This window comes from Conger conger, chromosome 14 (assembly GCF_963514075.1).
Source record: "Conger conger chromosome 14, fConCon1.1, whole genome shotgun sequence".
Taxonomy (NCBI): domain Eukaryota; kingdom Metazoa; phylum Chordata; class Actinopteri; order Anguilliformes; family Congridae; genus Conger; species Conger conger.
In genome coordinates this window covers 30,760,943-30,777,553 of record NC_083773.1, presented here as the reverse complement: position 1 = coordinate 30,777,553, position 16,611 = coordinate 30,760,943, and the positions used below count along the sequence as shown (strand labels likewise).

At 44.9% G+C, this 16,611-nt stretch overlaps 1 protein-coding gene across 5 annotated transcripts in view; it reads right to left on the bottom strand.

Moving 5' to 3' along the window:
• mtmr14 (myotubularin related protein 14) overlaps nt 1-16,118 on the bottom strand; it is a 29,969-nt gene extending 13,851 nt beyond the window's left edge. For 2 of the 5 annotated variants that reach the window (XM_061219493.1, XM_061219495.1), the window contains exons 1-13: nt 15,230-16,118; nt 14,464-14,612; nt 13,723-13,831; nt 12,438-12,513; nt 10,829-10,864; nt 9,825-9,885; nt 9,296-9,418; nt 5,723-5,796; nt 4,781-4,851; nt 4,431-4,505; nt 4,090-4,156; nt 1,578-1,663; nt 709-785 (exon numbers count right to left, since the gene is read on the bottom strand). In XM_061219493.1, the coding sequence (XP_061075477.1) occupies nt 709-785; nt 1,578-1,663; nt 4,090-4,156; nt 4,431-4,505; nt 4,781-4,851; nt 5,723-5,796; nt 9,296-9,418; nt 9,825-9,885; nt 10,829-10,864; nt 12,438-12,513; nt 13,723-13,831; nt 14,464-14,612; nt 15,230-15,364 (1,139 nt within the window). In that variant the 5' untranslated portion in view covers nt 15,365-16,118. Of the gene's footprint in view, nt 1-708; nt 786-1,577; nt 1,664-4,089; nt 4,157-4,430; nt 4,506-4,780; nt 4,852-5,722; nt 5,797-9,295; nt 9,419-9,824; nt 9,886-10,828; nt 10,865-12,313; nt 12,327-12,437; nt 12,514-13,722; nt 13,832-14,463; nt 14,613-15,229 lie in introns of those variants that run through there. The other 3 variants (XM_061219494.1, XM_061219497.1, XM_061219496.1) reach the window with 2 other exon arrangements.
• Between the last annotated feature and the right edge of the window lie 493 nt (nt 16,119-16,611).

The window sequence follows — 16,611 nt, the reverse complement described above, 5'->3', positions numbered from 1 at the left end:
ACTTCCTTCAGCAGCAGACCTAGTGACGCTGCAATAAATAATCACACACATACGCATATGTAACATGTAGATGCATACAGACACCAGAGGAGCCAAATGTTCCCGCACACTGGTGCACTAGAGCGATGACGGTAAGATGGAAACGTCAAAATAAAAGAAAAATGTTACGGTTACAAGCAAAATGGCAAATCACACAACACAAAACCGCGTGCATGCGCGTGCGTGTCCGCGCGGGTCCGTGTGTACACAGGCCAGTAATGAGGGCACAGGTGACATTAAAAAAGCTCCCATAATGAACCCGTGTTTGAAGTGTATTTATTGATTTTGCGGGAGGACGGAGGGTCGCAGTCTGAAAATGACTCAGGCACAATCTCACTTCCCTGGCTGGGCTCCCGGGAGCTGGCGGAGATTTGCGAAAAATAATTACTCCAGCTATCTGCTGGGGCGCGTTTTCTGTTTGACGAGTTAAATTTAGAAACATGCCAAGCAGTAATTACATGAAGAAACCCTCCAGAGAAGCTTGGCACTGGGCTTGGCCCTTTCGCTTCAGCTAAATTTTAACGTTACAATGCCTGTTCAATTATTTATACGCAGAGAGCAGCCTTCCATGGCAACTCTAATTGCAACGTGTTCCAAGTCAAAAATGCACAAATACTTTTCTTTTATCGTTTAAAAGAAGAAATGAGAAAGCAGGGGTTGAATTCTTACCCGAAGAGGAACCAGTCGTAGGCGATAGTTAGGTAGAGGATTTCGGCAGGCTCCAAGCTGGCATGGACAGCTCCATCCTATTAACAGTGTGCAGAGAGAAATTAAGTTGACTTTCTTCCACAAAGTTTCTCACGGGCAATTAAAATCCAATCGGTCTTTGTAAGAACTTGCATGTCATGCATTTGAAAAAGTGGGGGGCTTGAATTCCTCTTTACTTGCATTTGCAAATCTAACTGTAAGGAATACAGATAATGATATACATGTGATTGAACGAACGAACACACACACACACACACACACACACACACACACACAGTGATGTATGTGGCTGGGTTTCTTTATGTGTGCGTCAGCACTTGCCTACGTGTGTGTTCATGTATATAAGGGCTGCCTGTAGCGTAGTAGTGAAGGTAAATGACTGGGACCTGCAAGGTCGGTGGTTCTAATCCTGGTGTAGCCACAATAAGATCCGCACAGCCGTGGGGCCATTGAGCAAGGCCCTTAACCCTGCATTGCTCCAGGGGAGGATTGTCTCCTGCTTAGTCTAATCAACTGTACATCGCTCTGGATAAGAGCGTCTGCCAAATGCCAATAATGTAATGTAATGTAATGTAAATGTGTCTGTGTCTAACCCAGGTTTTCAATGTTTTAAGTAGCCTTGCACCTGGTGTTCTGTAAAGTACAGTGACTGTGAGAACTGGGAACCAAAGAAGTCTGGATCAGTGTGGCTGCCATAACACAGCACAAATGAGTTTACACCACTCTGAGGTCACCTCGCTGCTACCTGAGAGGAGCGCCAGGAATACAGGGGGAGGGAGAGAGACAGAAAGAGAGAGAAAGAGAGAGAAAGAGAGAGAGAGAGCACTCACCGCCCATAGGGATAGTCTCAAGAGAGAGACGAAGAGGGGGGTCCTGTCCCAGCCAGATATGCAATGAACCAGCAATCCACTCTCATCTACAACAGAACCGTAAAACATGTCATCAACACCGTCAGTCACAATCGGACTCATCAACACCGTCAAGAGTCACAACCAGACTCACCAACACTGTCAAGAGTCACAACCAGACTCACCAACACTGTCAAGAGTCACAACCGGACTCACTAACACTGTCAAGAGTCACAACCAGACTCACCAACACTTCCATAGTCACAACCAGACTCACCAACACTGTCAAGAGTCACAACCAGACTCACCAACACTGTCAAGAGTCACAACCAGACTCACCAACACTTCCATAGTCACAACCAGACTCACCAACACTGTCAAGAGTCACAACCAGACTCACCAACACTGTCAAGAGTCACAACCAGACTCACCAACACTGTCAAGAGTCACAACCAGACTCACCAACACTTCCATAGTCACAACCGGACTCACTAACACTCTCATAGTCACAACCAGACTCAATAACCCACACAGCCATTCCCCCCGGTTGCCTTCACATACCATTTAACCAAATACAATGGCACTGACAAGGGGGTATAACGGCAGAAGGAAAAAGTGGCTAAATAAATGAACAAACTGAAAGGAATAAATAAATAATCAAAAGGGGGAAACGATCAAATCCACGCAGCGGCGTGGTTTCTGCACGACACAGCCGGTCTCTCGACATCTGTCAGACTCCAGCCTGTGTTTGTGTTTACTCCGCCAGGAGATCATGGCTTTCTCCCGCGGGCATTGCAATCCGTTTCGTCATCCACGTCACCCCCCGCCTGCTGCCCCGATGAGGGGGGGACGGGGGGGGGGGGGGGGACGGGGGTTTGTGAGACAGATCAAACGGCAAGGCCTGTTTAGATCCCCCCCTCAAAAAGACCGAACATGTTCTTCCAGCAGTTCTAAAGGGCTTCTGAAGGTTGCTCATAAATTAGTAGCGATCTGGGCTTCTGGGATCGTCCGGGAAATGCTACTCCAATTAACGCGGCCGAGCAGAGATGTTCGCTGGGACTTCCGCAGAAACGGGCTGAGAGCTTTGGCACCGGGAGGATGTTCCTCTGCCGCGGCCCCTGACTTCAGCAGCGAACCCAGGGAGTACATCTGTACATCGGTACGCAGCTCACTAAAGTGGCCCATAGAAAGGCTACATGCAGCACCATTTAACTATACAGGAACTGCGGCATCAGCGATAGTTATAATGACTTATTTAGAGACTCACTGAGCACTTCATTAGGAACACCTACATATTAATGTGATTATCTAATCAGCCAATCGTGTGGCAGCAATGCAATAAATGCATAAATGCATTTATGCATAAAACCAGGAGCTTCGGTTAATGTTCACAAAATTGATCTCAGTGATTTGACCACGGCATGATTGTTGGTGCCCGACAGGCTGGTTTGAGTATTTCTGTCACTGCTGATCTCCTGGGATTTTCATGCACAACAGTCGAGTTTACTAAGAATGGTGTGAAAAACGAAAAACATCAGTGAGCAGTTCTGCAGGTGGAAACTGCTTGTTGATGAGAGCAGTGAAGGGAGAATGGTCAGACTGGTTCGATCTGACAGAAAGGCTGTGGTAACTCGGATAACCACTCTGTACAAAAGCACCTCAGAATGCACAACACGCTGAACCTTGAGGCTGACGGGCTACATAACAGCAGAAGGCCATGTCGGGTTCCACTTCTGTCAGCCAAGAACAGAGAGCTGAGGCTGCAGTGGGCACAGGCTCATCCAGACTGGACAGCACAATAATGCACAATGTCACAAAGCAAAAGTCATCTCAAACTGGTTTCATGAACAGGACAATGAGTTCAAAATTCTTCAGTAGCCTTCCCAGTAACCGGATATGAATCCACTAGAACACCTTTGGGATGTGGTAGAACGGGAGATTTGCAGCATTAATGTGCAGCTGACAAATCTGCAGTAATTGTGTGATACAGTAACATCAACAGGGACTCAAAGGAATGTTTTCAACATCTTGTGGAATCCATCCCCCGAAGAATTGAGACTGTTTTGAGAGCAAAGGGAAGCCCTACCCAGTATTAATTTAGTATTCCTAATAAAGTGCTCAGTGAGCGTATATTCTCTAGTTATAATGTGTATGTTCAAACTATGTCCCTGGAAGAAACGATTGCAAATCTGTGGGAAACTACTACTTTTGGTATATTACACGCTGTGGTATATCAAACACTGCACTAATAAAATGCGCACAAGAATTTAAAATATATGTCCAGTTGTTTGAGACACGTTAAATGCACATTTAAATTCAATACTGGAATGTGTTTTAGGGTCACATAAAATGCAGTAAGTGAGATTTCGGCAACAAAACTGTGCACAAAACTGTGCAGGCCTCTGCTGTAAATGAGCTGGGAGGATAACGTCTCCTGAAAACAGTGACAACAACGCGAGCTGAGGGGTTTTCAGAGAGACGGGAGGCCGCTCACCGTCACTGTTGATGATGTGAATCAGCAGCTTCAGATAGTTCTGCGTCTGCTGGACCAGGTCCCAGGACTGAGGAGGGGGAAGAGAGAGCGCGTTACACACGTCAGCAGGCAGCGCTCCACACGCACCCTGGAGCTGGTTAACGGCGCAAGACAGGCCCCGTGTTTTACCCAGTGAGCCCCTTCCACAGACACGAGACACTCCACTGAGTATGTGCCAGTCCCGATCCTGGCCAGAGGGTGTCACTGTAGGACAGTAGTGTTCAGAAACACTGTTCTTTGGGCTATGGGGGGGGCCAAAAATAAAAAATAAAAAATAATAAAAAGGAAATTATATTACGTACCTGATATTCACTCCAGTCAATGTTCAAGTTCTTGGTAAAGGGAGGAGGGATTGTCAGTGGGGCGTCCACAAAGTCCTGAAGCGTGAGGAACCAGCAAGTTAAATTACAGGAAATCATTCAGATGGCCGCATTTCCTGCTGAAGTCATGACAAACCACCAAACATAAAATAACCACCAAAATCAGTTCTGAAGCGCTTGCACCAAATGTGCTTTCCTAAGATTTAGAGGAATAAATAAGAACAGTCATTGCTAAAAGGAAACACAAGAGTATAATATCTTCTGTAGCATTTCAACTGCTTTCATTACATGACTGCGATCTGTACTATTTGAGACAGTATTTATGGCCATACCTGGTTCCAGTTGAAGACCAGGCCTTCCGCTGTGTAGTCTCGATCTTTATAATCCTTAAAGAATTCACAGCCTGAAAAGAAATGCAGCGGATCAATAAAATATCCATCCCAAATGTACACTGTACCCTGCAGTGAAAACATTTCTAGTTTCCTCTTGCCAACCCTGAGTAACTAGTCCCTTAGGGCAGGGGCTCCCAGACTAGGGTGAAAAAATTCATAAGCATACTGTCTTGCTACACATAATATATTTCATACTTTATACAATATTTCATAATATTATTTCATGCCTTCAGACAAAATAGACCTTGACGGGTGTCTACATGCTCGGCAATGTTAAGATCCTTCACATTGCGCTAAATCGCTGAAGATCTTGAGTGCATCCAGGACGCAACTACATCAGCTTTGACCTGCTTCCTTGTGCTCGAGCTATCAAAACAACTTGAAACGCTTGTCTTCAGGACCTGCAACACCCACCCAAATAACCACGTTAACCAGAACCGGACCACAGAACGCAACGACCGCTGTCCTGCTGAGAGGATGCCACTACGCATCACTTAACCCACGTCAAAGGAACTTTTCTTTAGGAAAATTACATCACCAACCCTCTGTAGTCACAGTGAGCTCCTGTAGCATCTCCCTCTCTCCCTTCCGAACTACAGGAGATTGCAGTTGGCAACTAAAGTCCCTGGTATTTTTACAGGTTATGAATATTCATATTTGGGAAGATGTGTCCCAGAGGACAGTGTCCGTTGCCATTGGTCAGTCTACTTTGTCAAAACCCTTCAATGATATCAAAGAGATGCATTGATTTTAAACGTTTTGGACTAGGACTTTTGAGACAGTACTCCCAATGTTAAGAACACAAAACTCATGATCTGGATAGCCTATAAAAATCTGTGACAGTGTTCCTCAGTGACAGAGGGACCCAGGGCTGGAGTTTACCTGGATAAGGCACGGAGAGCAGGGTGAAGTCCGCATAGCGCTGGGCCTTGTCCACCTTCTCAGAGGAAGTGACACTGGGACAAAACAACAGCAAACAGTAAGACGAGCGGATGTCATGCAAATTTATAACAAATCCCAATTGCTCATTGGTCAGTATTAAACATTTTAGTCATGGGTGTACTTCAGGTGTGCAAAGGAGATTATCATTACATATCAATCAAAGCCATGTTACCAGCATTAGCTTGATGCTAAAATACCAAGTCTGATAACATACAGCCAGCAAGCTGCTCTTACAACCACAAACATACAAATTTGTCTCAATAGATTAGCAGCCTGAGATACTTACCTCAGCATTTAGTTGTATTCTCCAAACACTAATAATTTTCCTGTCACTATTCTATTGCACACATTAGGTAACTAGCCAACTAACTAACAGTTACTACCAGCTAAAACACCTTTTTCTTCTAAATCATAGTTCCTGTTCAGGAAAGTACAGACAAGTGCAGACAAGCACCGGCTCTCCTCTAAAGCAGTGATTCTTAAACTAGGGGTCGCGACCCCAAATGGGCTACTGGTCCTCTGATAGAAACAATGTAACTATCTGCTCCCACTACGCAAACTCAAACTCAAATTCTTCATGGTTTTTTCTTTTATAAAACAAAACGACACAGCCTACTAGCCACGTTTCTTGCGTTACTAGCCACAATAACTTGCATGGAAAATGGGACAGGTGGCAGCTAAGAAAAATCTGATAAAAGCTCAGAAGTGCCATCTACCAGTGCGTCTACTCTTCCGCGATCCTCAGATGGGACAAGTCTACAGGCCGGTGAGAATAAAAAAGAAATACCAACGAGGCGTCGCCACTATCAGAAAGAATTTCTGAAATATGGATTCACGTGCCAAGTTAAAAATGAGCTTGACCACCCACAATGTGTAATTTGCAGCGATGTTCTGGCAAATGAGAGTTTAAAACATGTCAAAATGAAACGACATCTCGAAAGCCGACATCCCGATGATGCTCAGAAACCTGTGACATTCTTTCTGCGAAAAGGGTGGCCTGTAGCGTAGTGGTTAAGGTAAATGACTGGGACATGCAAGGTCGGTGGTTCTAATCCAACTGTAGCCACAATAATATCCACACAGCTGTTGGGCCCTTGAGCAAGGCCCTTAACCCTGCATTGCTCCAGGGGAGGATCGTCTCCTGCTTAGTCTGTACGTCGCTCTGGATAAGAGCGTCTGCCAAATGCCGTGTATGTAATGTAATGTAATGTAATGAAAAGAAGCCGTGCTGCATGGGCAAAAGACTGTAGTGCATGGGCAAGCTACTATGCCCACCAAAGCCTTGGCAGCGTCATACGAAGTGGCCCACCTTGTAGCAAAAGCACAAAAGCCACACACAATTGCTGAAAGCCTCACCCTTCCTGCAGCAATTGCGATGACCACCGCATGGTAAAAAGATTGCAAGTGCGCTCAAACAAATCCCCCTCTCCAATGATACCATGTCCAAGCGCATTAACAAGATCGCTAATGACATGAAATGCCAGCTAATCGAGAGAGTAAAAAACTGCCGGTTTTCTTTGCAGTTAGACGAGTCTATTGACTTGATTAATGTCGATTAATGGTATTTATTCGCTACAGTTATGACGGGAAACTTCATGAGGACATGCTGTTCTGCTCTCCGATGGAAGGAAGGTGTACCAAGTTCACTCACTGCATTATCCACAGGGAGGCCCTGGCATCCAAGACACTTGAGCCCGATCTTAACGATGTTCTCCAAACAGCAATCAAAATAGTGAATTTCATAAAATCGCGCCCACTAAATTCCAGACTCTTCGCCCTTCTCTGTCAGGAAATGGGGTCTACACATGAATCCCTTCTTTTCCATTCAGAAGTAAGGTGGCTTTCACGGGGCAAGGTTCTTACACGCCTGTTTGAGTTGCGAAGCGAGGTGCGCAGCTTCCTCTCAGACACGCACTCCCCTCTTGCGCACCATCTCACTGATATCACAATGTATATCACGTCTTGCTTACCTGGCATGCATATTTGACAAATTAAACACTCTCAACCTGTCACTACAAGGCCTCAACAATAACATCCTGACCCTCTCGGACAAAGTGAACGCTTTCACAAAAAAGTTGCAGCGTTGGGCAGCGCGTGCGGAGAGTGGGGATTTTGAAACGTTTTCGGAGCTGCATGACTTTTTGGAGGAGAATGACATGAATGCCAATTCATTGAAAGCCTCAATTACCATTCATCTCCGAAGCCTCCTCGACAAATTCCATCAATATTTTCTCACGGAAAATGTAGAGCATTATGACTGGACACGACAACCATTCACCAGCTGCTCTTCAAACGACCTGCCATCTGAGCTTGAGGATGCGCTGACTGAGCTGTCCAGCGAACGCACGTTACAGACGTTGTTTGCCTCAAAAACACTGGATGAATTCTGGCTGTCAATTCCGCAGGATGCCATGGACATTCTCACGCCTTTTGGATCGACCCATCTGTGCGAGAAGACATTTTCGTCTCTGGCCTATATAAAAAATAAATACAGATGTCGGCTCAGCAGCATGGAGGAAAATCTTTGTGTCGCCGTGTGCAGCATCAATCCAAGAATTAACTTGCTATGTTCGTGGAAGCAGGCCCATCCTTCTCATTAACATAGCCTATGTATGTTATTAAAGCAAATAAACCAGAGGAAGAAACTAAAATAAAGTGAGATCGTTATAGCCGTGTTTCTGTCTCTCTCCGCCTCCAGATTAGCTGCTCTGGTGTTGTGACTCTTGGCTCCCGTTTTAGACCTGGACTGGATCTGATGATTTGTGCATTTGTTTAATCGAGATTGCATCGTTTGTTCCGGTTCTTGTTCGTTTTAATAAATTGTTGTAGCCTAGGCTATTTCTTACATTGCCTTATTCGTTTTTGCTTGATTGACAGTTGTTAACATGGGTTTGGAATGGGTTTTGGGAACAAAAACCAGACAAAAAGTTTAAGAACCACTGCTCTAAAGCAAGGGTCATTAAAGAGCAATGACATGGACATGCTGGTCCAGGCCAACTGGTCAACACTGCTCCTAATGATGAATCCCTCTGTGGGTCTCCTGGCCACAGTCAGGACTGGACGCCTGACCGTGAGGTCCATCCATGCACAAGAATGGTGATCCGGTTTATGATCACATTCACTGCATCCATACCCTGAATCTGCACATTGTAAATGTGTGCCAACCCTACAGTGGTGAGGAGGGTTACTGAAGTGTGAGGTGAACATGCTCACTTCAGGCCGAACCGTACAGTGGTGAGGAGAGTTACTGAGGTGTGAGGTGAACATGCTCACTTCAGGCCGAACCCTACAGTGGTGAGGAGGGTTACTGAAGTGTGAGGTGAACATGCTCACTTCAGGCCGAACCCTACAGTGGTGAGGAGGGTTACTGAAGTGTGAGGTGAACATGCTCACTTCAGGCCGAACCCTACAGTGGTGAGGAGGGTTACTGAAGTGTGAGGTGAACATGCTCACTTCAGGCCGAACCCTACAGTGGTGAGGAGGGTGACTGAAGTGTGAGGTGAACATGCTCACTTCAGGCCAAACTTGACCTTCTTGTTTTCCACCATGAGGTCACAGATGTAGCGCACGGAGAGGTAGCGTAGCAGCTTGATGTCCAGACCCCGCACTTTGTCGAACAGCTGGGTGTCGCCGTTCCTGCATGGGAGAAACGGCTCAGCTAATAAGGGCAAATACCAGGATGTACAGACACGTAAAAGGACATCGCTAGACCCGAACACAAAGCGGTATTCCCATGATAGTGACATGGGCAGACAATAGTATCGAAAATAGTATCGGGTGAAAAGCAGTAACACTCTCGATGAGTTAACTAAAAAGCAACCCAAAATGAAGAAGACACTACCACCCAAATACACCATACAGGAGGTGTATACAGGAAAGCAAGGAGACAGCTAAAAACAGCAAATATTAGGAATGCAACGGTACTTAAAATGTATGCCAAATGTAGGCCAAAAAAAGTCATGAAATACTAACATGAACCTTGAGTACAGCTTTGGCACTGTTTTTTAATGAGCATAGGAGCCCAGTGTGTTTGGGTTCTCACCTCCCAGCACCGTCGTCCTCTGGGACCCCCGCAGATTCCCCCACAGTGTCGTCAGCGCCCCCTAAAGAGAGGGCAGAACAACATCAGGATCCCGCACAGAAGAAGTGCCTGTCCTCAGCCAGAGCCCGCTAACCACTGAGCCCTGCCCTGTACCTTACCCCAATGAAACCCTGCCCTGTAACTTACCCCAATGAAACCCTGCCCTGTAACTTACCCCAATGAAACCCTGCCCTGTACCTTACCCCAATGAAACCCTGCCCTGTACCCCACCCTCACTGAGCCCTGCCCTGTACACACCCTCACAGAGCCCTGCCCTGTACCCCACCTCTGCCCCTGCACCTACAGCTTGGGGGAGACATCACCTCATGCTCTCCCACAGGAAAAAGAGGGGAGGAGGAGAAAAACATTGTGCTGATGGGGAAATCATTCACCAGAATAACAGCTGTGCAGGAATAACTAACATAGAAACATTGGGCTGTGTCACAGCAGGCATTCGAGAAAGCTCATAGGCAGAAAATGAAGAAGGGAAAAATCTAATTTAAAAAAAGGGGAACGGGAAACCACATCCTGCACAGAAAAACTATAAACGTCTGGAACACTGCCTGATTCAGAGAACACTTTTCTCCTTTTTGTCTGCAAATGGTAAAAAAACTATTAGTGTGAGCACTAGCCAGCCAGAACCGCACATTTTCCCTGGCTTTGACATTCACCATATCTTCCTGCACCTTGTACAACAGCATTCAAACGGGGAGATAACAAGAAAGCGGCGGAATCAAAGTGATACAGTGCTTCTACAACAAAGAAATGGACCGCTAAGTGTGCAACCACTGTTAAGCAGAATAGATTTCCAGAGTGATTCAGGGTTTTCAGAGTTTTTCAGACTGCCAGGGTGTTGAGGGTGAAGGAGAGCCCTGGTCGCCCTGCTCCCAGCCCCAGTGCAAAGTTCTGTGCATTCCAGTATTTCCAGGAGGACCAGTACATTTCAGCCTTCGTTTCATACTTGCCCCTGCTCTTCTGCTGCTTCTTGGTCCTGTCGTGGACTGATAAATAGACATCCTGTCACACGAAGTCACTACCTGCTTTTTACGGCTGCATTTTGTATATAACAGAAAAAAATGTTACATCGCAACCGTCCAAGTCCAAAAACTGGAGATGCATTTTCATTACAACGCTGTAGATTGAATGGATATCCTTCAGCGATAATGATTTCCCTCTGTGTTTACTGCTGCTCTTCTGCTGACCTTTGAACCTTCTGACAGTGCAAGGCAACAATCATAAAGTCCTCATCTAAGAACTGGGCATAATACTTATCCTTATCATTTCTATTGGAAGATATTATGGATCTGATCTCAAGAAGAAACGCTAATGCTTGGCCTCATCTTCAGTGTTATAAAGACATTCACCCAGCTCCCCATCTAGAGTAGTCTCAGGAGTCATTGGCCTTTCCATTAAGAACTACACAAATATTTAACTCCAGGCATTATTACTTTTAACAGAAGGCAAAAAAAGGGATGCTCAGCATCTTGATAACAATGGGCATGTTGGGGTGTCTCGGTGGTGCAGTCTGTAGAGCACTGACCGCATGCTCATTGCGAGCCGTGACGTTGGCGGTTCGAATCCGACCGTCCGACATTTGTCGCATGTCTTTCCCTCTCTCGCTCCCATTCTTCCTGTCTCTCTATACTATACTGTCCAATCAAGGTGAAAAAGGCCGAAAAAATATCTTTAAAAAAAAAAACAATGGGCATGTTATCCCAAGTGTTAAAAAAGATCCTGCTGCCCACCTTTGACCAAAGTGGGGGTATGGAAAAAATACCTTTCTGCAAGCGCCTCTCAGACTAACAACTTCTAATCTAAAAACAAATGTTAGTTAGTATTTAAGTGGACAACGCTCAAAGTTCACAGGTGACATTCCATGCTGGACCAGAGGGCTGTTGCTGCTCGTACAAGCTCGCTTATCTAATCTCCTAAAAGCGAGTGTAGGCCATCTGCACGGGCCAGGGGAGAGGCCAGCCACACATGGCAGTGGGGGGCAGGTGGGGACAGCCCGTGGCAGATGCTCCCCGTTTATTTGTTAAACCGTGCAGGTCTAATCTGTGTCCTGCTTTCGGAAGGAAATGCATCCCGGCACTAAACTTCATGACTGAGCCGTTTCTCAGGTGTACATTTAAAATTTGTGACTACTTATCTTACAAACAAAAGTACAGCCAACTACACATAAAGACCCATTTCTACAGTACTGAAATGTTGAGTAATAGTCAGTCTCATGTACCCATTCATACCTGCCATATGCTACCACTAAAGTTGACCTAATGCTTAGTTTGCCTAAAAACTGAATAGTATCTAGCACTGTATCATGCCTGGTCTTGGTCCATTATATTCTGCAACAAACAAAGCGATGCAGCCAGTGATAGTCTTAATCTTATGAATGCCTAGTTGTTGTTTTTCCTTGTGCATTTTCACCGGAGCGCAGTGACTCAGAGACTGACCTGAGAAGATGTAGTTATAGCAGGCGCATCCGTACAGACCAGGAGGAATAAATAAGAACAGTGTGACATAAGAACAATGTGTTGTCAGACATTTTCACCTGAGCGCAGTAACTCAGAGACTGACCTGAGAAGATGTAGTTATAGCCAGTGCGTCCGTACAGCTCCCCCCAGCCAGCCAGGGTGGAGGACCGGCAGATGTGCTGTTGGACAGGAAACCATTTTAGTTTAAACAAGATCAACCAAACGGTGTCCTCCATAAATGAGCATGAATGATACACACACACACACACACGCACACACACACACACAGAAATGTTAATAGCCAAGCAGATATAAAACATTCCAAAAATAAAACTTGTTTTCATTTTTAAAATTAAAGGTTCAACCTTTCCCTTTACATCATTTCACAGGACCACTGAAGCACTGAAGTAACATTTCTTAACTGATCTCAACCATGAAGAAGTAATGTATCATTATGTAAAAAGGCTAATAGGCTAATTGGCTAACTGGGAGTGAACTTCTATCTGCACAAGCACTCATTTCTAGCTAAGGAGTCCTGAGTTCTATGGTGTTGCAGGGGAAGTCACATGTTTCTCCAAGCACAAGATTGAGAACAATTCACATTTTTTTGATTATTTAAGGGTGTTAAATACATTGAGGAATGTTAAGACATTTGTTTTTTAAAAATGCCAAATTCAATATATAAATGCAATCAGTTATTATGGGGCCGCGCACCCATAGCCATGATTAAGCAAATGAAAACATTAACAATCTACTGTGCCCCAATGTGGAAAATCCGTCCCAGTGGACGTCATACCTAGGTGTTTTAAAAATGTACAGCAGGAAGGCATTTGACTGGCTGGTGGTAGCCATGTTGCTTGCCCCACAAATGTTCTCTTTAAAAGTTGAATACATAGTCTTAAGATATATTTCATAATGTTGCTCCATCAAACGGTTCATGAAGAAGCAATTAATTTTGTAAACATACAGCACTTTTACAGAAAGAGAACCCTGTATAATGGAGAGAACCCAGCAAAATTGAGAGAGAACCCTGCAGAATGGAGAGAGAACCCAGCAGAATGGAGAGAACCATGCAGAATGGAGAACCCAGCTGAATGGAGAGAGAACCCTGCAGAATGGAAAGAACCCAGCTGAATGGAGAGAGAACCCTGTAGAATGGAGAAAGAACCCTGCAGAATGGAGAGAGAACCCTGCAGAATGGAGAGAGAACCCTGCAGAATGGAGAGAGAACCCTGCAGAATGGAGAGAGAACCCTGCAGAATGGAGAGAACCCAGCTGAATGGAGAGAGAACCCAGCTGAATGGAGAGAACCCAGCTGAATGGAGAGAACCCTGCAGAATGGAGAAAGAACCCTGCAGCTCTGCAGGGCAGTGCCAGCCCTTGCTCACCTTGCCGCAATACAGGATGACGGGACAGACGAATCTCCCCCTACAGCGAGCCATCTTGCTGCGATTCACTAGGTCCTGCAGCTTACCAATCTGCACTGTGCTCTCAAACCTGGCAGGGGGACAGAACGGGTTACCTTACACTTCACCACAGTACTCTGAAAAACACTAATTACCCACTAGGGAGGAACCTTCTTGCTCAACTCTCACCTTACAGGCCAGGAGAAACACAACACAACACTACTCAATGCTTAACTATAAATACTGCCATTTCAGCATGTACGTTCTGTCAACAGCTTTTAAAAACATGTTACCAATGCTAAAGGGTAGTAATGTAACGGTTCTACAATCTTACAATCACAACATTAGTATCCTTAAATAAATGGAGCTCAACTCCGGACAACACTTTAAGGATGAGGTGTCACACAGAATGAGTCTGTAATAACCGGATGACGGAAGTCCTCCCTCCCCGAATGACGGCTTCCCTGAGCACACTACAGCCAATTACACCACCCGTCGCTAGACGCCCTCAAGCTCGTTTGTCACTGTGTATACAGCACAAATTATCTAAAGCAGAAATAGCTAAATAGCGGAATTGAGAAAACACTGAAACCTGAAGAGAAAACACTGAAACCTGAAGACAACAGAAACTGCCTCAGCTTTGATGTTCCGTATACAGATTATATAAAGATATAAAGATTCGAAGCAACATTTGTAAGAATTTGGGACTGAGATTTAGGTTACCTGTATTTATGATGATCCGTGCTCTCATACTCCAAGAACACAATCTGTCTGGGATAGTGTCCGCAGACTTCGCCATTGGTATTATATATAACACTGTACTTGTAGTCTCTACCAAACAGCTCCAAACAACGCTTTTCGATCTTCTCGACCTAAAAACAAACATAGATCGAGAAAAACAAGACGGACCTGAAAGATGCGTTTTGCCACAAAACCTGACACTCTTACAACAGCTTGACACATGACATGAGATGCAAACAAGAGGGGGGCGGATACTAACTCTATAATATTATTAACTACTATTATTATTATTACGTTAATGATTTAAACGCAATGGAGCGTTGTGTGAAACAATCAGCTAACGACAAGAACGTAGATGTACAACAGATGTATTATTCCTAATGAAGCTTAACAAATCCGACATGTTGCCGGACATATGCAATTTCTACAGCTTTAAGCTGAAGTTAGCTAATGTTGGCTAACGGTGCAATGCATCCTGTTACTACCTGCAGTAACGGTTAAGGTATTCATGAATAACGGTTAAGTTATTCATGATAGCTAAAACTCGTTTGCTAAATCGACCCAGAAACAAATCTGCGTCCAACTAACGCAATCCTAGTTGGAAGCAAGATAACTTTTCAAGCTAAAGTTAGTTAGCAAGAGCTATGTCATGATAGCGAACAACTGTAAACAACCCAATTCAGTAATGACAGCAAAACACATGCCTGTCAGCTCAAGGGTGAAGTTGGGCAATGCACGCTCAGCTTACCCTAGGAGTGACTTCCTTTGCTCTGTACTGAGTCCTCGAAAACAAATCTATCAAATCCGCAATTTCCTCGCTCCTTTTGCTCGAGATCCCAGAGGCATTCAGACTGCCCGACGGTGAGGGTGACGCGGCCATCATTGTAAGGGCCGCGGTGGGCTCGATCCGGACTCGCCCTCCCTCAAATACCGCTGCACCTTGGGGTCGGGAAGACCCACCAGGCCATCCCTTCCCAGACAATTTCTTCCTTACCGCCCGCTTGAAGGGGCCGGGTATCCGTCCCGAATTCAGGGCAACGGAAAGTTGGTCGCCAGCAAGCCAACCACTACAAACAAGAATAAATTAGCCAGCTAGCTAACTAGCTGATTAGCTAAGATAGCAAGCCCAAAACTAAACAGACTGACGTTGAATGCAGAAATGTTTGCTTGACTTAAGTTAGCTACCGAGCCAACAAGCCAATATAAATCTGATATCCACAAGTTTGAGTTAGCTTTTTGCGCGCTTGTTAAAGTACGGGTAACCGTACAACTCGAACGGAACAGTCCCAGTCTGCATCGATGTAGTGTTCCGACGTTAACTGATTTCTGAAACGCAGAATTCTCAGCCCAGCAAAGACAAGAATCTGAAGCAGCCTGCCAGCTAGCCGTAACCGGAGAAGTGACTCAGGATATCTCGAGGACTACCGGCCTGGTCACGCTTTTCAATGTCATGCCTTTATATTACTTTGCATTTTCCCGAATAAAATAATAGACAAGGCGTTAAGCCTAAAATACTATTCCACTGCATGAATAAATGAAAAAACAGTTATCTTCCTTGTCAAATGAACGATACCAACCGCTTGGTTGTGTTGCTAGGCTAGACCATACGTGGAACAAGTGGTAAACAGGAAATTCAAATAGACATGTGACAAACACCGCCTCCCGAAATGAAAAAAAATATCACCCTAACAACTTCCTGAAGTGACGTAGCTCTGGTACCAAACTCTACATCTGCTATAACCACAGAGTAGTTATTTGGCTACGGCTGCAACAGTGTATCTCTGGTTAAACCCGTTCCCTAGTGTGACACGTCTGTTAATCTACCAATAAACTAAAGATGAAAACTATATCAAAATGACATAACTTCACAGTTTGCGACCTGAACTTTGATCAAAGCTTTCAAAGTCAATATATCGTTAAAACGCCATGTCTAACTTAGTGTAGATCATTAAATAAACCACTGTTTTAAAGTCACATGTCACAAGCAAAACCTAGTCGTAGTTCAGATTTACCACTGTGATTGTATTGTTTTGTTACATAGCTTTTATTACCAATTCAGTCGTATTCAATGTTTTTTATAACAGCTTTAAAAAATAAGTGTTGATAAGCCTGAACTCATGACACTATAAT